General features: G+C 42.6%; 1 protein-coding gene and 1 long non-coding RNA gene across 2 annotated transcripts in view; one reads left to right on the forward strand and one right to left on the reverse strand.

The window, feature by feature from the left end:
• Positions 1 to 1,703: 1,703 nt before the first annotated feature.
• On the reverse strand, positions 1,704 to 25,180 carry LOC133386941 (uncharacterized). The gene is made up of 3 exons (XR_009763315.1): positions 24,183 to 25,180; positions 3,175 to 3,250; positions 1,704 to 1,897 (listed from the first exon to the last, which is right to left on the reverse strand). It is a non-coding gene; the product is annotated as an uncharacterized LOC133386941 (long non-coding RNA).
• Positions 24,979 to 26,749, forward strand: part of DENND4C (DENN domain containing 4C) — a 111,860-nt gene continuing 110,089 nt past the window's right edge. Inside the window, exon 1 of the mRNA XM_061630751.1 lies at positions 24,979 to 25,077. Within this exon, the coding sequence (XP_061486735.1) occupies positions 25,059 to 25,077 (19 nt within the window). The 5' untranslated portion in view covers positions 24,979 to 25,058. The remainder of the gene's footprint in view (positions 25,078 to 26,749) is intronic.

Consider the following 26,749-nt stretch of genomic DNA (forward strand, 5'->3'; position numbering starts at 1 on the left):
AACTAGAACATGCAAATCTGTGATTGAATTGCTAAAACTTACTTGTTGTTGCGCCCCAGGCACCAGGGGACTTAGATCAGGGAGAGGAGTCAGATGAGGATGAGGTCCCTGGGGGCGTTGAAGGAGGGGGGGCTCTGGCAGCCCGCAGACTTCCTCGACCAGCCCCCCCATCAAGGCAGATCCCACCCTGTCTGCGAATTCCCTGCCTGAGCTGTTGGGAAGCAACCTTTCGCATGTGCCAACCCCACCCACGCAGGAATCCCCGCTTGGCACTTCAAATGCTTCCCCGCCAACCAGCTTCCCACTCCCTGAGGTCACGCTGTCACCTAGTGAAGCCCCACTGTCGGATGAGTTGTTGGAGGCTGCCCCCCATGCAAGAAGAGGGACTTTCAGAGGGTGGAACTTCGGAGGAGCTGTCATTTACGGGCAAAGACCTTCCTTACTTAAGCAGGTGCCCACCCAGGCTCTAGTGCTGAGTCAACTCTCCCCACATGCTGCAGAGACTGATTAGGTAGACTAGTTAGGAAAAGTAGTGAGTCAGAGTGGACAGATTTATGAAGTGCACTGCTTTGGATGTAACCATCACACTAATAAAATGAGAATTAAACCAAACCTCGCCTCCATCTCGTGTCTCGGACTCTGGGCAGGACACTTGTTTCAATACAAGTGAAACTGAACACTAACTTTGAGGACCCTAATGGTTTAGGCAATTACATTACATATGTCAGGTGTGCATGGTTTTGGGGGAACAGCCTCATGGGCCTAATTAGGGTTCGGCTTAATAAGCCCATGGGCCACAAGTTCCCCACTGCTGCTCTAACTGACACTTGCCAGAAGGCCACTACTGACAGCATTTAATCAGTATCCTCCCTCCCCGTCCCATATAAAATCACTGGTGCTGTCAGGGCAGGATTTCAGGGCTGAAGCCCAGGGCCCAACTCATCCAAATGGGCAGGAGGGTTCCCAAATGCAACAGGGCTGGCTTACCACATTTTGAAGTATATGAAATAACAGATAATCCATATAAAGAGGGGGTTCCCTGTAAGATAAAAATTAAGTTCAGAGTCTAAAATTATGTAACTACTACACACTGCATAAAAGTGATCTTTAACTCCCATGATTGGATTATTATTTAACTGAAGAAGAGTATAGAATAAGGGCTGTTGGGGAGAGTGCAAAAGTGTTTCCACATAACTACCAGCCACTACAACAAATCGTGTGATCTTGTACAACAATGAAAAAAAAAGACCCATCCATGCAGCAAGGGAAGTTTTGCTATGCTTGCATTGTTTATTGTAGGATTTCTAACGCCCCCTCATGGTCAGAAACAAAACATAGTAAAAAAAAATGAACAAATCCTTTCAATTAAATTATGGAAGAATCTGGAAACAAGTAACAGCAGATATTAAAAGATGGAATAAAATGAACTTGTCACTATGAGCCGAATATAAGTTATAAAGATGATAGTGGTGCCAAAATTTATGTACTTGTTCTATGTATTACCCACTGATATTGCACCAATTTTTTAAAAAATATGGCAATCAACAATTGACACATTTATCTTTAAAAGTAAAAGACTGAGGACATCAAAAAACTTGAGATATAGGAGGGTAGAAGGAGGATGGGGAATACCCCTATTGAAACTATATTATGAAGCTTATCAGCTTAGTCCATAGTCAATGATTCTGAAGAAAAATATTGGGTATGTATAGAAAAGTCTTTATTTCAAGACATAGATCTTGCAGTATTACCTTTTATTAAAAAAGAAATTAAAAAGGGAATACAACAACAACATATAAGCATTAGTCCCATACTAAAGATCTGGAAATACAGAAAGGAATCATTGATGCCAGGGATATCCCCATTGATACCAATTTGTGGACACCCGGACTTTTACCTAAAAGAGAGAATGATAAATAAAAAGGCATTAAAAGATAATAAACTCTACAGATTAATGCATTATTATACTGACTTATTACCCATATCTAGGACTGTCTGGAGGACATCACTGAAGAATTCAAATATTACATGGTTAGCGTGGTATCAACTATCTACATTTATTAGAAAGCAACACATCATACAGCAAGGCACCAGAAACTTGACAGATTTTGAAAGAATGGTAGTTAACACACCAGAAAAACATAAAGGGCAAATAACTACCTGTGACACCCTTCCCTGGCTCTCCCTGTCAGGTTCCTACCTGCTCGTGGTTACTGCCTGTCACTAGGCACCACCAGGGACTCCACCAGTCCGGACTGTCCTTTTTTATGGTTTCTCTCCCTGCTCTAGCACAGATCTCAACAGATCCCCCTGCTAGGCAGCACCACCAGTCACGTCCTATAACCAGTATTCCCAGAGACTCTGCCTGAGTCTCTCTATCAGGTTACCTCTGTGACTGAGTGCTTAAGCTGTCCCACTCCCTTTGTATCAATGCAGATAATTCTGGTTTGCTCTGAATACTTGTGGTGTTATATTCTCCCCTTCACCGCTGCCACCATTTGTTTCCCTTCAGCCTTGGTATTTACCTTACCCTCCCTTCTGGTCTGTGAAACCCCAGCCAAGGATCAGGCCTTTGGTAAACCAAATATATTTATTAAATAACAGAGATAACAAGATTTCTTTATAAAGGCACTTAAGCATATGGTTTCATCTATTCCTGAGGTACTGGTCTTAGTATTAATCCGAACTCCACACTCTCCTCACATCCACCAACTCTCCACCCAATCTCCTCTCAAAAACCCACCAAAATAACCCACTCACGATCACCGTCCACCCAGATTCAACTGTCATCCTTCCATTTATACTCTCAGCCATTCTAAACACTCAGCCAATCATCCAGCATTCTACTGCCCATTCACTCCCCCCTCCTCTTTCATTCCACTTACCATGTATCTCCTATACAAACAGCACTTACCATATTTACACTAATACAGGATCATCACACTACCCTACATAGATTGCTACTTAAACAGGATTTAGGATCACAACAAGGGCTACGAACTTGCTGGCAATCTGACTGGGCTATCAAAATTGATCAAAGATACTGGACAAAAATGTGGGGGAAATTTCCTTTTAAAGCCGTATCAGCTAAATACACAGAAATATCACTCAAAATCTTACAAAAATTGTACTTAACGCCATCCAGAATAGCAAGGATAGACAAGTCTTACTCACCATTGTGCTGGAGAGGATGTGGGGTCCGCGGATCCTATGTTCACATGTGGTGGTACTGTGAACGTATTCAAAGATTCTGGACGGAGGTTTTTGAAGAAATATCCATTATAATGGGAATGAAAATAATAAAAACACCGGAATTGGAATTACTTAATAAATTTGATGGCCAAAACCAAACCATATCACATAAAAAGCAAATTGAGTATCTCTTAATAGCAGCACGCATGTTGATAGCTAAACGCTGGAAAGAGGCAAAAGGATTAAACATTGGGAAGTGGTATAGCATAGTATGGGAAACAGCGCTCTCAGAGAAACTTACTCAACGTTTGAGAGTAGCAAGAGTACAAAAGAAAAAATATAATTTTGCTACAGAATGGTTGTGTTTTATTACACATACAAACAAAACATCAGCACCAACACAGGTTCCAATTGCCTTTAATAGCTTATGGCTACAATAGTTTCTCTGGAGATCAGGGATCTGTCCTCTTGTTAATTAATTATTATCTAAAACTGCCTAATAACCAATGTTAAGTAATTTGTATTGTATGTGGATAATGATAGACTGAGTAGTACTTTTATATGTAATGTACTATTCTTTGCGTATATGGTTTCTGTATGATGTGAATATTTAATATTCAATCTTTCTTTATATATTTCAAATAAAAACATATTTAAAAAAAGAAACAAAACATAGTCCAATTCTACAATTGCTTCAGGATATAGCTGTGTAGTATCATTGCTTGTTTAAATCTTAGTCTATTTATTTGCCTAATTATATAACATTAAAGGCAAGATATAAATTTAGTATGTGGTTACTTATTAGTTATATTTATTTATTGCCCCATAACACAGGCAGGTCTCAGTCTGGGCAAATTTAAAACAAGCTTAAGAAGTACACGAAATGCCATCAAAATACCATAATAAATCCATATCCAGCACAAAGCAATGGCAGGCACTTTCTTTGGTATGTCACTTTTGAATGTTGCCATTAATAGAAGGGACTCTCCCTCCCTTTATTGCCAGATCCCCACCTCTGCAACAGGAAAACTGGAAATCTGTTAGGATGAGGAGGAACTGTATCTAAATTTTACGTGGATGAGTTACACTTTAATTTTTGCCAAAAAAATAAGTAGGGAAATGGCAGGATTTTTAACAGTGAATAAATTATACATTTGCAGGAGATCTCGAAGCATACAGATCCTCTTCAGCCTTTTATACGTGAACTAAAAAGCAATGGCTTTAGTTCAGTGGACTATGAACCTGGGTGTGCCATATTCAAACATCCAACACGAGAAAGCTATTATAGTTGTGCACATTTATCCAGTTTCAGTCTTTAGAGAGCCATTTACTGTAGGCTACACAAGAAAGCTGTTAAACTGATCCATATTTATCTGCCTTAATCTCTACAGTGTCATTTGCTGTACCACACAAAAAAGTGCTATTTAATCGGTCCATATTTGTCTGGCTTTAATCTACTTTGTTATTTACTGTGGGCTGCTTCTGTACATGACATTTGTTCAAAACAGAAATATTATCTATGTCGAGAGATGGGTGGGGGAGAGAATATACTGTTCCGCACACACCAATTTCTGAGCAGTTAGAGACTTCCAGGGGTTCCAGCGCTTACCCAGGATCTGATTTCCTTGGAATGAAGGTGACTAGAAGCTGTGGTGTCTTTAGGATATATGGTTTTATTTATACATACATACATACATACATATACATATATATATATACATATATACATACACACACACACACACACACACACACACACACACACACAACCTGAACATGAAATGGAAGGGCTCACAGCATTAACACTCCAACAGATCTTGCTTCCCCATTAGATTTCTGGGAGAGTCCCCAAAGCCAAGCCATTGCTTGGGATTCAGCACACAGAGCAAGCCTCTCCCTTTCCAGCTTCCAGATCAGACTAAGACTAAAACACACAGGCTACCTCCTGGCCTTAGTCGGGATGGGTGGTGGGGAGGCTGCCTTCCTCAAGGAGCATCCTTGGCCATTCATTCCTATGGCAATACATCTGCTCTTGACCAAGTTTTTAGACATGTAGATTGGGTGCTTGACAGACTTGGCCAGAACTCATTACCCTAACAAAGGAAGTGGTTTGACCAGTTCGGCAGATTCCTTTACTACAAATTCCATCTCCAGACACAGAATTACAGGCTTGGAGGGCACCCACAGACATCATCCATACCAACCCACCAATCCTATAACAATACTCATGAGCACAGCATAAGTATTGCTTTTGACATTAGTACATAAGGTAGAGAAGGTACCATGAAAAATGTGTTGAGAGTGGCAGCACAAGAATGAGCCTTCTCAGTGGCAGCCCCCCATTTGTGGGACACTGTCCTCAGGGAGGTACGCCTGGCACCATCATTATCCATTTTTAGGTGCCAGGCAAAAACATTTATCTTCTTTTGGGCGTTTGGTTCTTAGCTTTGGGGGGCTTCTGTTGTATAGCCTTCCTAAGAAGAGTTGCTCCACTGCCTTATATTCTTTAAAAATATTTTCCCTTTTCTTTTAATTTTTATTAACTGTAAGTCACTTTGAGTGCACATACCTGTGTAAAAAAGTGACTAATAAATTTAATAAATAAATTATCACATTAGGCCTCTGGATGAAGTGACCAAAGCTCAGCAGTATAGCACAAGCACTGCATAATGAAGCCTTAATTCAATCCCCAACACTCCTAGGTTGAAGATTTCACATAACAGGGCTAAGTCAAAGAAGACACTGCTGGTCAGAGAAGATGAACCAATGGACTGAGAAGTATAAGGTGAGCATAATTGTTTAATGTTTTAAGAGAAGACAGCAAAATCTAGAAGCCCCAGGAACCAGGATACATCAGGATATGAAATACATTTGCCCTTAAGAAGGAGTGTGTAACAAATCAGCATTGCCATCATAATTCCTTCTAATAACAAATTCAGGTTTTGAGTGCCAATAGGATTGTAGCCAAAAAGGGGCCATTGAGAAACAAAAGAGAGATATCAGGTTGTTCAGAAGAGCTCCAAGGTTTGCATAAAATAAATAAATAAATAAAATGGATCTTTCTTTAAAAAAAACCTGAGGTTGCTGTTGGGGTGTACACTGACCATAAGATTCAGGTCTAACCCCAATTTGTTGCTTCATAAAAACAACCCCATTCAGCTCAGATTCAGAGGCTGCCCAATTTGGCTCAGGAGTTAAAGTCCCTTTTGTTCCCCCCCACACCCAGACACTGTTGGGAAATCAAAAAACAGCTACAACTTTTTTCCTTTTGACAGAAGTGGATGAAATTTGCAGTCACGGTAACTTTTCCAGAGTGGATAAAGTATGCCAAATTCATGGCAAATAGGGCCATGAGCTTCCATGCAGGACACTTCTGAAATTACCATGCACCAGGGAGTGACCTCACTGGGGCAAGGATCTCAGTCCCAGAAGGCATAAGCAAACACCCACCAAGGAGAGAAGGTCTGAAGATGCAGCACAGTCTAAACAAACCAAGTCAAGCACAAAGAATCAGTCTAGGTCCAAAAGGTGATCTAAAATCAAGGTTGGATAACAGTCCAAGGTGAGCAACTCAGGACTCAGGCAAGGTACAACACAGTAATGAGTAACTACTAGAATCAGGAATATGGCTACAAGGAACCAGTAACCCATGTTTTTTCTAACCAAGGGCTCAAGAGGGAGGCCTTATATGTTCTAACTTCCTAGACCACACTATAACCATGCCCGCTGGTAGTATAGGAGTTTCAGGGATTGCTTACTCATTGATGAACCCCATACTCATGAGCTGTACAACAACTCTGAGTTTGTAGATACATGCTATGTCATTGCTCTTCGGCCTGGACTTGGGCTTTTTGGCACTGGCATTTGAGGACTGATGGATGGCTCCAGCTCCTCCTCTAACAGGTCTAAGGGTTCTTCAGCAGGTCTCTCACCAGAGGGCTCCTCAGCACTGGTTCCTGCCTCCTAAGGTCCTTGACCTATGTAGTGTCTGGCTTGTCTTCTGAGGTCTCAGTGTGTGGCACCAGGCCAGAGTTAGACATGACAAAAATGTTATTTTTTAAAAAAGTTGGCAGGAACTGGGTAAAATTCACAAGCAATGCCACCTCTTCTACAATCATTAATCCTACCAAATTTCAGAAGGATAGCTGTAGTACTTCTCCTGCAAGGGTTGCTATTACCGTTTGAGTTGGGGGTGAAAAAGGAATCACTAAATCTCCCTTGATCTAAAAACTGCAGTGCGGCCATGAGAGAGGTGCCTTTAGGTAAGAAACCTGCCAAATTACAGATAAATAGGTTCAGTGGCTTTTATGCTGGGCACCTTTAAAGTTGATTTTGGGTGGGAAGAACTGTTAGCAGCTAAGGAGCTACTAACAAGTCCTGGCATCTTCCTTAAGCTTAGAGATATAAGTTTTGTTTTTGCAAAGCTGCTCCCTCCCCAAAACACTGGGATTGGAGAGTACTGGTAAAATAATTCCCCCTGATTATAAGCTAGCCTCGTCAGTCGCAACTGAGCTTTTTCTCTGTTCCCTCTCTCTCCTCCAATATTTGCTCACCCTTCTCCGGTCATCCCACCCTGGCGTTAGGATAAGCTTAGAGATATTACTTTTGCTTTCAGAAGATGCTTGTCCACAGCATTTTTCTAGTGATATGCCCTAAAGTGCCTTAGGGAGTCCCTGCTTCAACATGCGGTGCCTCAAAGATTCTACTTCACCTCTGACAAGGTCAAAATACCTCTGATACATCTTGCTTTGCCTTGGAATTTGAGATTCATCCAAATCAAATGCATACCACTAGTCCCTGTTTCTTAGGAAGGCAGTAGATGGGCTAGTCAATTGCCAAATAGTAGGAAATGTTGATCCCTATGGTAGTGCAGTACGATAAATAGCACCACTCTTTCATTTATGGTCTTGGATAATGTTAACTGTCTTTGAACGTACTCTCACTACCATTATAAGAACCTTCCTGGGGTGAAATCCCACATAGATGTGGTATGTGTGAGAATGCCAGAACCACATGGATGGGGTCAATCTCATGGGTCTTTGTCCTCCAACCAGGAGGGAAGACCCATCTGCTTGGTCCTGCCCACAAGATTCTGGTATTTATATGCCTTCTGCAGTTGTGTGTAACTGAACCATGGAAAAGTGAATTTCTCTTCAGATGCATATGAAGGAGGTCATACTGAAAGCCTATTTGGCCTCCCACTATGATCAGCTGTGGAAAATATATACTATTCTTGGAGGCACATTGGCATATCAGCTTCCGGTGTTTTTGATTTGGCATTTTAGCACACTGCCAGGAGTTTGAGAAGTGTAACTAGAAAGGATAGGCAGGAATCTTGTGTCCTAAGACACTTCTTTATGTATATTAGGAAGCCAGCTGTGCAGTGTGCTCAACTGACAATGGTCTTCTCTCCACTGAGTAGACAGCTGTGAGGATCAAATATGCTGCATCTGTGAAATAAATATCCTGTGGGTGTTCCATGGAACTAGTGCACTCTACTCCCCTTTCTCCCCACTGTTACCTCATTTATATTTGTTCGGTGCCAAGAATTAATGTCTCCATTCCTTTACTTTTCATTACTCCATTACTCTTCCTTTTCATCTCTGTAAAACAATATTACTCTGGGGATGAATCAAGGAAAGTCCACTTTTCATGTGTTTGAGTTACCACATCCCTAACAAACAATTCTCCTGAAAATAAACAGATAAAAAAATTAAAGTAAATCAAGAATGCACAAGTTCACTTCAATGGAGAAAGCCAGAATGTTTATTAATTATTAAGAATAATAGCGACACAACAATATTTTCCCCTTGTGTGGTACTTTTTCACCCAAACTATGCTTTCTATGCATGCACATATCAATAAACAAGACCAAATATATATAGCTTTCAATATACATGATTCTCAATACAAACAGAATACCACTCTTGATATTTTTTTCTTGTTAGCTGTAGAAACCTTCAGGTGGTGGTTGTTTTTTCTTTTGCAGTGATAGCAACACCTCTTCTTCCATTAGTAAGCTGGTGTCACTGCTATTCTCTTACCCCCCCAGTGGTATTTATAGAGCCATCCTAATTATCAGATCTGCCAGCTGGGAGCAGTCAGGATGAGGTGGACTTCCCAACCCTGATGGAGAGGGCCCTACACTGATGCAAACCCCTTACCCCAGCAGAACCACATCCACCCACCGATGAAGAATCCAGTATGTGTCAATGACAGCTGGCAGAAAAAAAACAGTGAGAAAAAGTTTAGAAATGGGTTGTGCCAAGGATGGGGAGTGGGTGAAGTGATGAAAGGACAAAGTTCTACCATATCCAAACTCTACCAGGCACCAGACATGCCCTTGGAACTCAGTGGAATTTTTACCTCTAAAAGGGAAGACATAAGAAAATACAACCACATAGGAGGAAATGGAAAGGCAAAAGAAAAAAAAATCCCCAATCCTTAGCCATGCCCATACTGGCATGGGACTGCTCCAAAACTGGCAGAACTCACTAGCTAATCACAGGACACCACTGGGAGTTTTTAAACCACACACACTCCAACTGCAACCCAAGATGACAGGTTGTGTGGCATGGGGCTATGCCTCACATGTCCTGGTTGGGTGGACTTTGAGCTTGGAAGAGAGGACTCTGAGTACAGAGTGTCCCGTCACCAAAGGGGACCATAGAGCATCCACAAAAGGCATTTTAAGCAAAACATGTGACTTTGTGCAGAGGCAGCCTCCCTAGCTCATGGGGTGGGGGTGGGGAACTAGGCCTCTGCTAATACTTCCCTGGCTCAAAACCCAAACAGGAACTCTGCAGCAACACCCAAGACAATGAGCAGGAAACATCACTCCAGTACAGCAAAGGGGGACAACAGGCAGAGTCCCAACTCAGCTAAGACCAGGAAAGGAGGGAGCAGACACCTTCATTGCCAATGGCAGTACCAGAGGCTTGGAAAAGTTACTTTTTTGAACTACAACTCCCATCAGCCCAATCCACTGGCCACGCTGGCTGGGGCTGATGTGAGTTGTAGTTCAAAAAAGTAACTTTTCCAAGCTCTGGGCAGTACACTCCACCCTTGCAAGAAGAACTCGGAGGATAGCAGCAATCTCCTTTGTCAAATAGCAACCCCTACCCCATCCATAGAATTCTCAGTAAATACTGTAGAACAATTCCTGCCTCCTGGGAGGATTGTCTTGTTTCTGATGCCATGTTCTGCTAAAGTGGGAGTGATCATAACATAACAAACGGATCATCTACTTCACAAACTCTTCTTGAAAGAACCAAATCAAATCATTTTGTGTATCTACATGAAGAACACTAAACAGATCTACTCACTCAAGTTATCAAGACGCCAGCTTGGCCTTGTCTCTCATTCTGTGGTAATATAACAGTCCTAGATACAGAGTACAGTAGGGCCCCGCTTACCGGCGTTCCGTTTTGCAGCGTTCTGCTGATGTGGTGGCTTTCAATTTGGGAAAATTCCCCGTTTTAAAGCTGATTTTGCGATTTTATGGCATTTTGCGTCATTTTCGCGCGACGCAGCCCATTAAAGTCAATGGGTTCCGCTTTACAGCAATTTCCACGTTACGGCGGGGGCCTGGTCCCTAACCCACCGTATAAGCGGGGCCCTACTGTACTCATTTAAGTGAGATGAAAGAGGTGCAAGGCAGCTAATGGAGAAAGGTTTCTGTGGAGAAAGGTTGAGCAGTTAGAATTCTGGCTTGGGCTAATAAGAAATGTTACCGTGCCCTACTGTAACTCAGCCTAAGCACATGCTGCAACAGAAACAATTACCATGTTGCTTCTCTGCCTCCTCCTCCTTTCTCTACAATTTTAGATGGTATGCTCCTCAGACAGAGACACACACCAGTCCTCTTGTACTCTGTAATGAGTCCTGCACACTGATAGGGCTTATATAAATAATAAACTGCACATAGATTTCTGTGTAATTCTTGGGGCATATCACATCTTCCTCATGATCTTACCACTTTTCTCTATTCAATTAGTGCTTTAAAAATCAATATTTTCTCATTCTTTTTTCAGTTAGTGAAGTAGGTATTTTAATCTATTTTAGGGATTGCGAGGTACAATTCATATATTGTCATTTGACCAGTTTGCATGCAATGCCTTGTAATTGCTTCAAAATGACACTTTTCATTGTTTACTTTGTCACAGGGAAGGGGATTTGTGTAACTTGAAATATAATTACATGGCCTATATTTAACCTAATTGTCTCCTCCAGCTGCCTCCTTTTATCTTAACACAGAGGTGTTTTTTGCCACATACACAACTGTTTGCAGGCAGTAGAATGAGCTATGTATAAAAGCATGCCTTGACCAGGAACATCAAATCTCCCTTCTCACCATAATTTAATTTTCTTTTCTCCCTTTCAAAATCTACCTCAAATAAGACTTCTGTGTGACTTGGAAGCTTGCATACTCCAGTTTGAACACTATCTGGTCTAAATAGAATATATAATTTCACTTGCACAATATTCTGTTTTGTGGGGCCCACCAAAAGGGCAAAATGGGTTTTGATTAGTAATGTAGTGAGCAGGAAGGTAGATGATACAAGAGCAAGGGGCAAACAACACCTTAGTTTTTTTAAAGGTTGCCCTTGAACAACAGGTAAAGTCAACTCAGTTTATTTACTTTAACTGGAAGAGATGAAAGGCTCTGTTATCTTAAACAAGAACTGAGAATATACTGAGATGTCATTTTGCCTTTAATGGAATGAGAGATATGTGGCAGTAGTATTTTTGTTTAAATTAAAACCCCATTTCATAAAAATGAAAGCACACTGGTGTAAAGGTAAAGGTGTCCCCGCACTTATAGTGCAAGTCGTTTCTGACTCTTAGGGTGACATCTTGCGACGTTTACTAAGCAGACCGTATATATGGGGTGGGATTGCCAGTTCCTTCCCCGGCCTTTCTTTACCCCCCAGCATATGCCGGGTACTCATTTTACCAACCGCGCATGGATGGAAGGCTGAGTGGACCTCGACCCCTTTTACCGGAGATTCGACTTCTTCCTTCCGTTGGAATCGAACTCCGGCCGTGAGCAGAGCTTCGGCTGCGTTACCACCGCTTACCACTTAAAATACAAATCACTCACATTTTACCAAGGTAACCACCATATTCAGCAGACATATTCTGCGGAAAAAAGTGTATGTGCCACATAGTGATATGGTTAACAATTCAATCATAGAATCATAGAATAGTAGAGTTTGAAGGGGCATTTAAGGCCATCAAGTCCAACCCCCTGCTCAATACAGGAATCCAAATCAAAGCATTCCCAACAGATGGCTGTCCAGCTGACTCTTGAATGCCTCCAGTGTCAGAGAGTCCACTACCTCTCTAGGTAATTGGTTCCTTTGTCGTATGGCTCTAACAGTTAGGAAGTTTTTCCTGATGTTCAGTCAAAATCTGGCTTCCTGCAACATGAGCCCATTATTCCATGTCCTGCACTCTGGGATGATCGAGAAGAGATCCCGGCCCCCCTCTGTGTGACAACCTTTCATGTACTTGAAGAGTACTATCATATCTCCCCTCAGTCTTCTCTTTTCCAGGCTAAACATGCCCAGTTCTTCCAGTCTCTCCTCATAGGGTTTGGTTTCCAGTCCCCTGATCATCCTTGTTGCCCTCCTCTGAACCTGTTCCAGTTTGTCTGCATCCTTCTTGAACTGCAGAGCCCAGAACTGGACACAGTATTCAAGTTGAGGTCTAACCAGTGCTGAATAGAAGTGAACTAATACTTCACGCGATTTGGAAACTATACTTTTGTTAATGTAGCCTAATATAGCATTTGCCTTTTTTTGCAGCCACATCACACTGTTGGCTCATATTCAGCTTGTGATCAGCAACAATTCTAAGATCCTTCTCACATGTCGTATTGCTGAGCCAAGTATCAACCATCTTATAACTGTGCATTTGGTTTCTTTTTCCTAAGTGTAGAACTTTGCATTTATCCCTGTTGAATTTCATTCTGTTGTTTTCAGCCCACTGCTCCCGCCTATCAAGGTCCCTTTGAATTTTGTTTCTGTCTTCCATGGTATTAGCTGTGCCCCCCAATTTTGTATCATCTGCAAATTTGATAAGCATGCTCTGTACCTCCTAATTCAAGTCATTAATAAAAATGTTGATGAGCACTGGGCCCAGGACCGAGCCCTGTGGTATCCCACTCGTTATTTCCACCCAGTTTGAGAAGGAACCATTGATAAGCACTCCTTGAGTATGATTCTGGAGCCAACTGTGGATCCACCTGATAGTTGTACCATCTAGCCCACATTTAGCTAGCTTGCTAATCAGAATATCATGGGGCACTTTGTCAAAAGCTTTGCTGAAGTCGGGATATATTATGTCCACCACATTCCCACAGTCTACAAGGGAGGTTTGTTGTTGTTATGTGCCTTCAGGTTGATTATGACTTATGGCGACCCTATGAATCAGCGACCTCCAATAGCATCTGTCATGGACCACCCTGTTCAGATCTTGTTAAGTTCAGGTCTGTGGGTTCCTTTAGAGATCAGGAATACCATGGTCTGAATGATCCTGACTTTAGTGTTCAGTGATACATCTTTACATTTGAGAACCTTTTCTAGTTCTCTCACAGCTGCCCTCCCCAGTCCTAGCCTTCTTCTGATTTCTTGACTATTGTCTCCATTTTGATTAATGACAGTGCCGACTTCAATGTCCTCATTGTCAACTTTAAAGTTACACAAATCTTCTGTTGTCATTACTTTAGTCTTTCTGACGTTCAGCTGTAGTCCTGCTTTTGCACTTTCCTCTAACTTTCATCAGCATTCGTTTCAAATCATTACTGGTTTCTGCTAGTTGTATGGTATCATCTGCATATCTGAAATTATTGATATTTCTCCCTCCAATTTTCACACCTCCGTCATCTTGGTCCAATCCCGCTTTTTGCATGATATGTTCTGCATACAAATTAAACAAATAGGGTGATAAAATACACCCCTGTCTCATACCCTTTCCGATGGGGAACCTATTGGTTTCTCTATATTCTGTCCTTACAGTAGCCTCTTGTCCAGAGTATAGGTTGCACATCAGGACAATCAGATGCTGTGGTACCCCAATTTCTTTTAAAGCATAACATAGTTTTTCATGATACACACAGTCAAAGGCTTTGCTGTAATCTATAAAGCACAGGATGATTTTCTTCTGAAATTCCGTGGTCTGTTCCATTATCCAACATATGTTTGCGATATGATCTCTGGTGCCTCTTCTGATCAAAAAACGAGATAAGATTAATTTGGCAGGATTTGTTCTTCATAAATCCATGTTGGCTCCTAGTAATCACTGCATTATTTTCAAGGTGCTTACAGACTGACTGCTTTATAATCTGCTCCAGAGTTTTTCCAGGGATTGATGTTAGGCTGACTGGTCTGTAGTACCCGGTTCCTCCTTTTTGCCTGTTTTGAAGAAAGGGACAACATTAGCTCTCCTCCAGTCATTCGCACTTCACCAGTCCTCCATGATTTCACAAAGATAATAGACAGTGGTTCTGAGAATTCTTCAGCCAGTTCCTTCAATACTCTAGGATGCAGTTTATCAGGCACTGCCAATTTGAACTCGTTCAAAGTGATTAGGTATTCCTTGACCGTTTGTCTATCAGTCTCAATCTCCAATCCTGTCCCTTCTACTTCATGTTTCCTGGGAGGATCATAGACCCTTTTTTCAGAGAAGACTGAGCCAAAGTAGGAATTGAGCACTTCTGCCTTTTCTTTGTCATCTGTTATCATTTTGCCATCCTCATTGAGTAGCTGTGCCACCATTTCTTTTCTCTGTCTTACTATGGACATACCTGAAGAAAGCTTCTTTGTTGGTTTTAGCATCTCTCGCTAACCTCAGCTCGTTCTCATCTTTAGCCTTCCTGACGCCATCCCTGCAATTCCGTGATACCTGCCTGTACTCTTCCTTTGTGGCCTGGCCTTCTTTCCACTTCCTGTATATGTCCTTTTTCGTTTTCAGGTCATCTCTATAGGAGACGGCTTGAGTGCACATGTAGATGAACTCCTAGTGGATGCAATTATACACTGGTAAGTGCCTATAGTAAGCTGTATTTAGGGGCAGTGAGGGCAGCAAAAACACAATATTTTGCTGCCACTATCAAATCATTAATCTGCCACCCAGCAGAGCTCTTCAGAATTGTCCGGGGGCTATTACACTCTGGCCCCAGGGACATGGTAGAACCATCTGAGGCCTGCTGTAATGAATTTGCTAGGCACTTCCAGGATAAAATCTCTAGCATCAGCCAGGACTTAGACTCCAGTGTTATAGCAGGTGAATCAAGCGAAGTATCCAGAGCACAGCCTTGTCCCCATTTCTTGGATGAGTTTCAGTTGGTACAGCTTGAGGACGTTGAAAAGGTGCTTGGACACGTTCGTGCGACCCCTTCTGTGCTGGATCCTTGCCCTTCTTGGCTAATAAAAGCTAGCAGGGATGGAACAGCCGGCTGGGCCAGGGAAGTGATTAATGCCTCTCTGCGAGAGGGGGTGGTCCCTGGATGCCTGAAAGAGCCAGTAGTGAGACCACTCCTGAAGAGACGCTCCCTGGACCCAGAAAATCTTAATAACTATAGGTCAGTGGCAAATGTTCTATTCCTGGGCAAGGTCCTTGAACAAGTGGTTGCGGGCCAGCTCCAGACACTCTTCGATGAAACTGATTATCTGGATCCATTTCAGTCGGGTTTCAGGCCTGGTTTTGGCACGGAAAAAGCCTTGGTTGCTCTGTATGATGACCTTTGTCGGAAGGGAGACAGGGGGAGTGTGACTCTGTTGATTCTTCTTGATCTCTCAGCGGCTTCGATACCATCGACCATGGTATCCTTCTAGGAAGACTGGCTGAGTTGGGACTGGGAGGGACCGCATGGCAGTGGTTCTGCTCCTACTTGGTGGGTTGTCTCCAGAAGGTGGTGCTTGGGGAACATTGCTCGGCACCCTGGACTATCCAGTATGGGGTTCTGCAGGGGTCAGTTCTATCCCCCATGCTGTTCAACATCTACATGAAACCGTTGGGTGCGGTCATCCGGAGCTTTGGAGTGCGTTGCTATCAGTATGCTGATGACACGCAGCTCTATTTCTCCTTTTCATCTTCTTCAGGTGAGGCTGTCAATGTGCTGAACCAGTGTCTGGCTGCGACAATGGACTGGATGACGGCTAATAAACTGAGGCTCAATCCAGACAAGACTGAGATGCTGTTAGTGGGTGGTTCTTCTGATCGGATGGTGGATGTCCAACCTGTCCTGGATGGGGTTGCACTCCCCCTGAAGGAGCAGGTTCGTAGCTTGGGGGTTCTCCTAGAACCATCTCTGTCACTTGAGGCTCAGGTAGCCTCGGTGGCATGGGTGTCTTCTACCAACTTCGGTTGGTGGCCCAGCTACGCCCCTATCTGGATAGGGATAACCTGGCTTCAGTTGTGCATGCTCTGGTAACCTCCAAGCTAGATTACTGCAATGCGCTCTACATGGGGCTGCCTTTGAAGACGATTCAGAAACTGCAGCTTGTGAAAAATGCAGCAGCCAGATTGGTAACAGGGACCAGACACTCTGAACATATAAAACCAATTCTGGCAGGCTTGCATTGGCTGCCTGTATGTTTCCGAGCTTGATTCAAGGTGCTGGTTTTAACCTATAAAGCCTTACACGACTTGGGACCACAATACCTGATGGAACGCCTCTCCCGATACGAACCCACCCGTACACTACGCTCAACATCAAAGGCCCTCCTCCGGGTGCCTACTTGGAGGGAAGCTGGGAGGCTGACAACAAGGGAGAGGGCATTCTCAGTGGTGGCCCCCAAATTATGAAATGATGTTGCTGACAAGGTGCACCTGGTGCCAACACTTATCTTTTCGGTGCCAGGTCAAGACTTTCCTCTTCTCCCAGGCATTTTAGCATGTGTTTTAAATTGTTTTAAATTGTTTTTAATTTTGTATATTTGTTTTTAATGTTTTTAGTTATTGTAAACTGCCCAGAGAGCTTTGGCTATGGGGCGGTATAAATACAATAAATAAATAAATAAATCTCTAAGCTTTTTGTGAAGCCACATTCGCTTCTTCTACTGTTTTCCCCCTTTTTTCCTTGTTGGAATTGCTTGCCATTGTGCTTTTAGAATTTCCTTTTTTAGAAACTCCCACCTATCTTGGACTCCTTTTCTCATTAGGGTGGCTTGCCATGGAACCGTACTTACAATTGTTCTGAGTTTATTAAAATCAGCTTTCCTGAAGTCCAGGGTGCACGTAAGTCTACTCTCAGCTTTTGCTTCTGTTAAAATCAAGAATTCAAGTATGGTGTGGTCGCTTCCCCCCAGAGTTCCCATAACTGCCACTTCATCCACCAAATCATCTGTATTGGTTAGAACCTAGCCCAAGATACCTGATCCTCTGGTTGCTTTCTCCACCTTCTGTAGGAGGAAGTTATCTCCAACACAAGTCAGAAATTTCTTGGAGGGGCCATGTTTGGCAGAATTTGTGTCCCAACAGATATCGGGATAATTGAAGTCCCCCATTACTACTACATCATGCCTCCTCGAAACATTGGCAATTTGCTTTTCAAAAGTTACATTCTCGACTTCTCCTTGATTGGGTGGTTGGTAGTAGACTCCAAGCACCACATTCCTTTTATTACTTGCCCCATTAATTTTAATCCAGATACTCTCAATGGAGCTACCAAGCTCATTTTCCTGTATTTCTGTGCAGTCATATACATTTTTAACATATAGCGCAACTCCACCTCCCTTTTTATTCCTTCTGTTCTTTTTGAACAAGTTATATCCTTCAATTGCTTTATTCTAGTCATGGGAGTCATCCCTCCCAGTTTCAGTTATATCTATTAAGTCATAATTGTCCTCCTGTAATAAGAGTTCAAGTTAGTCCTGCTTGTTTCCCATGCTCTGCACATTAGTATACAGACATCGAAGACCATGTGATTTATGGCTTGGCTTCCTTACTACATTTTTCTGAGGACTGTTACTGGGCCCCATTTGAGCCAATCTCTCAGTTCCCATTACTGTGCACAAGCTTTCATCAGTCGTTACCACCAAGTTTGCATCTGTGGTCCCAGAATCCAAATCTCCCACGTCAGCACCACCTTCATAGCCATTCATTCACATGGAGTATTTTTTCTTTCCCTTTCTACTCCTCTTCTAAGTACTGGAAGGATGGATGAAAAAACTATCTGGGCCCCAAAGTCCTTGAGTTTCTTTCCCAGAGCTTCAAAGTCTGATGTGATTTCTTCATAGCTCATTTGGCAGTATCATTTGTTCCCACATGGATGAGGAGAAAGGGATACCTGTTGGTGGGCTTGATCAGTGATGGCAACCCTTCTGTCACATCTCTAATCCGTCCTCCTGGTAGACAGCGTACCTGGCAAGTCCACAGATCTTCTCGACATACTTGGGTTTTGATCCCACGCATCAGGGATTCTCCCACTACTAGTACTCTTCTCTTCTTGTTGTGGGGTGAGGTTTCATTGCTCCTGCTTGATTGAGCTTCAACCTCTTGCTCGTTGTTGCATGGGGTCTCCTGTAATTCTTCCACCACAGGCTGTCCTCCAGTCTCATCCTTGAGTGGTTGAAAGTGGTTCCATAGTTCCACTGGTGAAGGGTGTCTTCTAGTTCTTCTGCTCCTAACTGTAACCCTTTCCCACGGAGTTTCCTCCACTTCGTTGTTCCTCTCCAAAACAGTCTCCTCTTCTGCTACCACATGCTGTTGTTCTTCCACCTCCACTTCTCTTTTCTGCTGTTGTTCCAGCGTTCTGTCTAAGAACTCTTCATCTTCTCTTATAGTCCTCGGTGTGGTCACCCGCCATTCCAGGCCTCTCACTTTTTCTTCCAACAGTGCCACGAGCTTGCACTTGTTGCAGGTGTACGCCATGTTGTTCTCAAGCAAGAAAACAAACATGGCACACACCTTGCAGGTCACAACCACTGGAGCATCCTTCTCGTTCATACCCTCTTCTACCTTTTGTTTCTTTCTTTGTTTCAATCCTATGCATGTCTATTCACAAGTAAGTGCCATTATGTCCAAGAGGTTTACCCCTAGGCAAGGGTGTATTGGACTGTAGCCTGAGTGAGAAATTGGGCCCTCAGTTCCAGTATTCTTACCTGTCTCTACATTATTAGGACTCACTAAAGAAGCTTACAGAATACACACAGGTGATGGACTTTACTGTCAGTTAACCACCCCAAAAAGGAGTAGTTTCCATAAGGTTTGCTTTCTTTAAATCTGGTGTTTCAGTTCTGGACTCCAGTTTGTCTATTTCCAGTAAATTTAGTCCAAATGAGACAGTACAGAAGAAGAATGTTGAAATTACAGTGTCAGTTCTCATAAGGTCATCAGTCAGCAATGTATTTGGGAGGCAGCATTGTATACAATGGTTAGGGAAACTATATTTACATTGTGTTTGTCAATTGAGAAAGTCTGTCCTATATGTTCAGAGTTCTGCAGAATTTCAGTTTTCTTTTTTTCTTTTGAAATTTACTTTTGATGAGTATTTTTTCAAAGCTTAAGATGCTGTCTTTTGAGGATTCTTAAATTATTAACCTTTAATATCATTGTGTAAATTCAGCACTTATATCTTAAAATCCCAAAATCGAAGAAATAAAATTGTGAATGTGGAAACAATTATTTTATGGATTTAACTTTGACAGAATGACAAAGTTAGTATTTGTGGAAATATAGACCATTACTCTGCCTTCAATCAGGGCTGTTGGAGGTGAAGGAGGTGTGGCCAGCTCCTCCATTCCACGTTCAGGAGCCAACTGGGCTGACACCTTAGTCTTATTTCAACATTGGCGAAAGGATAGCATCCTCCATTGCACCTGAGGGCAGCAGGCAAACTTAGGGTATGCAGGGCAGGCCATGTGGCACACACAGCTCCAACACAAGGGAACAGCAGGGAGGAATGACCTGAAGGCTACTTCTGGTGTCTGGATTATCTACCACCTGAAGTGGTTGCCTCCCTAACAGTAGAGTCAGCCTTGACTTCAACTTGGCCCCATTTGTATATATGATGATGCCATGTATATATTACCACATCTCATCTACTACTTCATCTCTTACTTTCTTCTAGTTCACGATCTGGCCAAGGTTTAAAGGCTCTATTGAATTCATTGCAAGTTCCTGTAGGTTTGTTCTTTCTGCCTTGCCTCCTAGACTTGTTTTTACATTTCCCCTTCCTTCTCTGTTATAGAACTGGCCAACAACACAATGGAGTGTAAGGAAAGACATAACAAGGATCTACTAGATCATGTCAATGTACTATCTAGTCCAGCATCCTGTTCCCACAGGGGCCAACCAGATGCCTATGGGAGGCTCACAAGCAGGACCTGAGCACAACAATGCTCTCCTCACTTGTCATTCCTAGCAACTGGCATTCAGAGGCATATGGCCTCCAGCAGAACAACTTAGCCATTGTGGCTAGCAGCCATTGACAGCCTTATCCTCCACGAAGCCATTCAAGTTGGTGTCCATCACTCCTTTTTGTGGGAGTGAATTCCATAGTTTATAGAATGTTGTGTGAAGTATTTTATTTTGTGTGTCCTGTTTCATTTGATGTCCACAAGTCCTAGTATTATGACATTTTTCCTCTATCCAATTTCTCCACACCATGCATAATTTTATTCTCCTCTGTCAAATTAAACAGCCCCCAAAGTTGCTCCATCCCCATGATCATTTTGATTGCTCTTTTCTGAACCTTTTCCAGTTCTACAATATGCTTTTTGAGGTGAGGTGAGTTCTTATCAAGGCAAGGAAGTGAATGGTGGGTTTTTTTCTGATGTGTTTTCCAGATTTTCCTTCTTGCATGCTTCTCCACTGCAGAAATTGAACCCAAGGCCTCATATACGTCAGGCATGCATTTTGCTAATAGACCAGCCTCCTTCCTCAAAACCATGGCATGCCTTATCGCTAATAAAATAATACAGAGCCAGACATTGGTTGGTCGTTCTTGATCCAACATACTGGCATGGAAATTGAGTCTGCAAGTTCTGTATATTTTTTGTATATGATGTGCATTAAATGAATATTATTTTTGTAAGCTGCCCTGAGTGCCCTATTATAGGGTAGAAGGGCGGGATAGATTTTTTTTTAAAAAATAAAAAATATATTAGGCAGCTATTATGACCAAAGGGTAACTACTGTGCCACTTGTTTTGATTGCAGTGCCTGCAGAGGCAATGACATATCTGACACAACTCAGCTGAACAGCCAATAAATCAGGAAAGAAAAGCAAATCTGCTTGACATGATTTTCAAAGGCAGCACTGAGTTCTCAGTGTTCTGTCTCAGCCTGTGTTGGCTTTAGTCTGTTAGAAAGCTTGGTGTTTCAGAGGCTGAAAATAGGTTGCCATTTATCACATCAGTCAAGGAGGCCTACAAACAATGAATGGCAAAATTCCAGTGGAGATGAAGGAAATGCCGGAATGAATGACATTATGGACTATAAAGACAAAACAGGTTGCAGTTTTGCTAATTTTTCCAGATGAAAGTTACTCACAGAATGGTACTTTTGTAGCACACTTACAAAATTTCAACAAGAGTTCCAAAATAACAGCCTTTGGCAGGAGAGTAAGCCACATTCTGATTGAATGGAGCTGTCTAAGGAGAGGCACAATGCAGCCAAAAAGTAGGGTCAAATTTCTTAAGGGAGTAAATTTTCCCCTCATAATGTTAATGTTGAAGGTGGAGGGAATTGCAGGGACAATTAGAGGTGAAGGTATTAATATTTTCCCTGTCTGCCAATTCTCTCCAAGGTAGTTTTTATTCTTCTCCCCCAGCCAGGTACCCAAACTAGGGAGAAGCCCAGCTGCTGGAAAAATCAGCCAGGGAGGGGGCATTTGTGAGGGATAATTGGCAGGCATAGGATGAGTTAAACATTTCCTTCCCCATACCCTCCCATGCAATGTCATCCCAGGTCCACATTCTCCATTACCTCAGCAAATGGGGGGCTGGGACCATGTATTTGACAAGATGACGACCACTTTGGCTCATAATTTTTACAGGAAAATTAAGTAGTTCCCACTAGGCCCAGGATACAGTTTTAGTTTTACTAGATCTAATTGGTCAGAATACCCTATCCAAGCCCTATACTGCAATCACATTTCCAGGTCCAGTTGTCACAAAGCTCTTTCACAATATTTTTTCTCCAGAAGGGCTGCAACTTTTTTCACAATATCAGCAGTTTGTGCTTCACAGAAATCACAAGACATCTGACACATATGAATTAGCAATTACCATGCTCCACCACAAAATACAGCATATGCATCTCATATATGGCTCAGGAAGAGAAGAACTAAAAAGACAGTGGTGGGTGTGTCAAGGAAGAACTCTTATGTGCTCTGTAATCACAAAATTGGTTGGTTAAACTGTGTAACGATAAATGAAAGTTAAGGATTCTTGACAACTGGCCAAAATCATCACAACCAGATTTCTGTGTTGGAGTGCGTGCATACACAATGGGTGAAAGTAGTATTGCCCAAGCAAAGTGAGACCTTTAGTTTCATTTGCTTGTTTGGCATTCTGTTGCTTGTAATATAATTACTTCCATTAATTAGTGAGATTTGAGAATTACATTTGCAGGATGTTGCTACACCCCACTACAATACATAAATTTACTACTTGGATTAAGCACCAGAACATGGGATTCTTTGAGGTCTAATTGCTCCCTGTATTTTATTCCTATCTAGTTTATGTGAGTATTTTTTTGTTAATTAGATAGTCTTGGACTACAGTGTCTTGGTTGTGGCTTTTAAAAATAATATTGACTGTTGAAATGAGTACCAGAATATGGATTCTATAGGTTTTGTGGTTCACTACATAATCTCCATGTATGGTGCGATTTTCATTGGATTGGTTTCCTCAGAAGTAGTGTTCAATACTCCACACTTCTACATACACCCCTCATCTGGTTTACTACATGGGTTATCTGGGGGTTCTTCTGTGGCTAGGGATGGGTGAATCTGTCAATTTTGGTTTCTCTCAGTTTTTCATATTTCCAGTCTCAAATTCAGTTCTCCACATTTCCACATGAGTTTGAGAATTTGTTTTTTGAAGTCCTCATGAAAATTCATTGGCATCTTAATGCAAACTTCTAATATATACATATTTGTATGCAATTATGCCTAATACACACTTTTCTGCAAAGCAGTTCCCCTAATACAGTGCATTTTGTATGTTATTCTCACATGTATGCATTTTTATGTACACTACTGCCCTAGCATATGAAGTTTTGTGCAAAACATTTGGAGCAATGCAAATGTCAAAGAATGGCTGCTTCAGTTCACACATTGTTTCAGAAAGTGCAAGTTATGTAGGTTCACCTTTAAAGCTAACTGAACTGAATTTCTCCCTTATCCCTACTGTGCTGACTGCATCATTCCAATCTAGTGTCTTAAAACTCAAATTTGGTTGGTTTTGAATGCCTTGGGTAGCATTCCAGGCTGCTTTTGTTGTTAAATAAAATTCTAAAGTCCCATTTCTAAAATATTGCTCACAGTAACTCTAGCACATCCCCATCGATTTGGGGGGGGGTTTGCACCCTTACAGCACTACAGATGTATGTTGTCGCACTATTAAAAGTCAAAGGCTGCTTCAAATGGTAAAGCAAAATCCGGAGAAAGCCTGAGTGGAAAGATGTTCCTGTGAAGCAACTAATTTTTAAAAAAAAGATCACGATTATCACCGCTGAATTAAACAATGATTTTAGTTCGGGTTTCTCTTCTTCCCCCCCCCCCGTGCGATTCTGAGTGGAGGAGAATGATGGATGCTCGTTACACAGTGAATGGAAAAGCTCCATGCAGCCCTATGCCTGTACATGTTTACTGGGGAATAATTTACCTCTGAATTCAATTACTCCCAGCCAATAAATATGTACATACAGTATAGGGCTATAGACTTATAATGGCAAAGCCAAACATTAGAAGACGCGGGGAGCCCAGCTTAGCGCGACTACCGCCCGCCTGTCCCCAAGAAAGGGTTTTGTGCCTACCCGGAGCCTGGGCTGAGCCCCGAGGCAACGTCCGCCCAACGAAAAGCTTTCCGAGGCACCTCATGAGAAGAGCTGCTGCCCTTTGGCGCCTCCTAGTGAAGCGCCCGCGGCCTTTCGGCGACTCTTCTCTCTTTTCCCCAGTCTCGCTACCGCCTCCTGGGCGGGCCTCGGATCCGCCTCCAGCCGCTTGAGGGGGTGAAAGGAACATGGTGGCCGCTTCCTCTCTTTCAAGCAACAGCGACGGTTCTGCTTGCTCTTGAGGGGCGGGGAGCTTGGGGGAGCGCAGTCGCCGGAGCAGCCAGGCCTCAGGGCGTCTCTGCGCTTGCGGGCGGAGAGGAAGCCCCGCGTTTGGTGGTGCCGCCGCCGCAGGTGAGACGGAGGACTAGGGAACCTGACAGGCGAGAAAGCGCTTGGCTGCTTCTCGTGCGGCTGCCTTTGCTGAACTCTCCACCTCGGTTTTGGGTGGTGGGAGAGAGTGAGAAGTGACCCCCGGCTTTAGCAAGTGAGGGAAATCAGCGTTGAGGAGATGGGATGTAGAGTACCTTATTTAGTCAACACGCACTTTGCCTGTAGTTCTGTTCTCCCTATAGCCCTGGGCTTGCGAGGTCAATTGAAAAATGTTTAAAACGTAGAAAAAGGAGAGAGAAACGGTGTGTGAAGAGTTGCGGCAGTCGCTTGCCCTGAAAGAGCTCGAAGTAGCCTTTCTGAGAGGTGCCAAGTCTTTCCTGTGGGGCGGAGATGGTTTGAATTCAAGGGCGGCCCTTTAACGCCGAGGGTATCCGGTAGCCCTTCCGTTGGGGGGTGGGAAAGAAAGAGGCTTGCCGGATTTAATCGCTTCGCGTTTCCTCCTGTGAATGGCATTCTTCTCCACCAAGCATGTTCTCACCTGTCCAAGGTTTGCTGTATGGCGGTCACTTGCATGTTGCGATTAGGAAGGAGTCTGTCACTAGAAGGAAGGCCCCACAGTGGGGCGGCTGCTCTCTGATTGCTGAGCATTGTCACATACTGAGTATTGTCACATGCTTTGTGTTTACAGCTCAAATCTGAAAACTGCCCACCTTACAAGTCTTCGGGTGTTAAGGTGATTTTGTTATCTTGTAAACTAGAGTAGTTTATCTCTTAAATGGTGGTCTCTACAAGGTAATCTGTGTAGATTGTTCTGTTACTTGAGAAAGGTGGCAGTGATTTACATTCCATGTATGCTACCATGTTCAGTAATAGTCTTTCCAATCCATCTGAGCAGCAGTTTAATTTTTCATTACGGAAGTGGGAAAGCCGTTGCAACTGAGTGTGAATTGCTGGTGAAAAAAACCCAGCTTAGTATTTGCTGTGAATGTTCCCTCCCAGAATCTCTCTCTCTTTCCCTTCTATCCCCCCCCCTTTTGGCTTCCTCTCTGCCTGGCAGATGGAGGATTAGTTAGTTGAAAGAGCCCCCTTGGATGCCAGCACAAAGGATATAGACTGAGGGAAGACTCTAGGCGCTTTCTACCTTATCTGCTTATTTTCTCCTTTGCTGACTCCTCCCTTGAATTCCTGTGTGATTTGACTTAACTCCAGCAGGAAATTGTGTAAGAAATCCTAAACATTATTTCCCAGGAAACAGTAGAAATAGGCCAGCTACTGTGATGCATGTTGTAGTATCTACGTTATCAGAGAACTGTAGTGTTTTAACAAATAGGATTGGCAAGAGTAGTTCAGGAAAGTACTTCTTAATGCAGTTTTGTGTTTCTGTTTGCACATGTGTTTGGGGACCTGGTATTATTAAGTATGCTTAGTAGTAGCTTCCAGCCATGCTGGAGATGTTGTGTAACATTCCAGTTCACTTTGTGTTAGATCTAGCCGAAAGTAGGTGGGGCTAAATGTAACCTTGCTTACAATGATTCTGGATCTACTGTTTTCCTGCCTTTGTACGTTGAAAGTGAAGAAATAAATGATCTCTAAAGGTATATTGTGTTTGTTCAATTCCATGTTTGATATTGTGTTTCATCTAGTAAACTGCCTTAGTAGCAATGTCCATTGAAAATTACTGGACCTTGTGTAGTACAGTGCTTTGACTGTGACAACTTTGCAAACCTAAACCTTATTCTATAGCATTGTATGTGTTAATAAAGAACTCTCAATTTGAGCTTTGTTTGCAGTGGCACTTGAATATACTTTATACTAGGAATGTGGTAGAATCTTGCCCCAGTTAATCTTTTTATGAGTCCTGGTGGGCCCTGTGAAATTTGATCAAAGATGTGGTTCAAAATGTTTCTCAACATTCTTTAATAAAGGGAGGGGGGAGGAAACAATGAGACTTGTGTGTTACTTAACAACTTTATTGTATTACTGTCAAATGCATTCTGGATGGGCAAAGCACCACTGCCAATCCCCAAAGATATCTTTCCATTTCACAAATGAATTGTTTCTCAACTCCTTGTGCCAGTCTATGATTTCATGTAATGGATTCATATGCTCCTTACTTGGAGCCCTCACTCATGGGTGATGCAAATTCTCTTCTAGGGCCTTTTCAGCCATTAGGGGTTCAACTCTTCTGGCTCCAGATGTGTGTGTCCAAAAAACAGCAG

The sequence above is a fragment of the Rhineura floridana genome, chromosome 1, assembly GCF_030035675.1.
Source record: "Rhineura floridana isolate rRhiFlo1 chromosome 1, rRhiFlo1.hap2, whole genome shotgun sequence".
Lineage (NCBI taxonomy): Eukaryota > Metazoa > Chordata > Lepidosauria > Squamata > Rhineuridae > Rhineura > Rhineura floridana.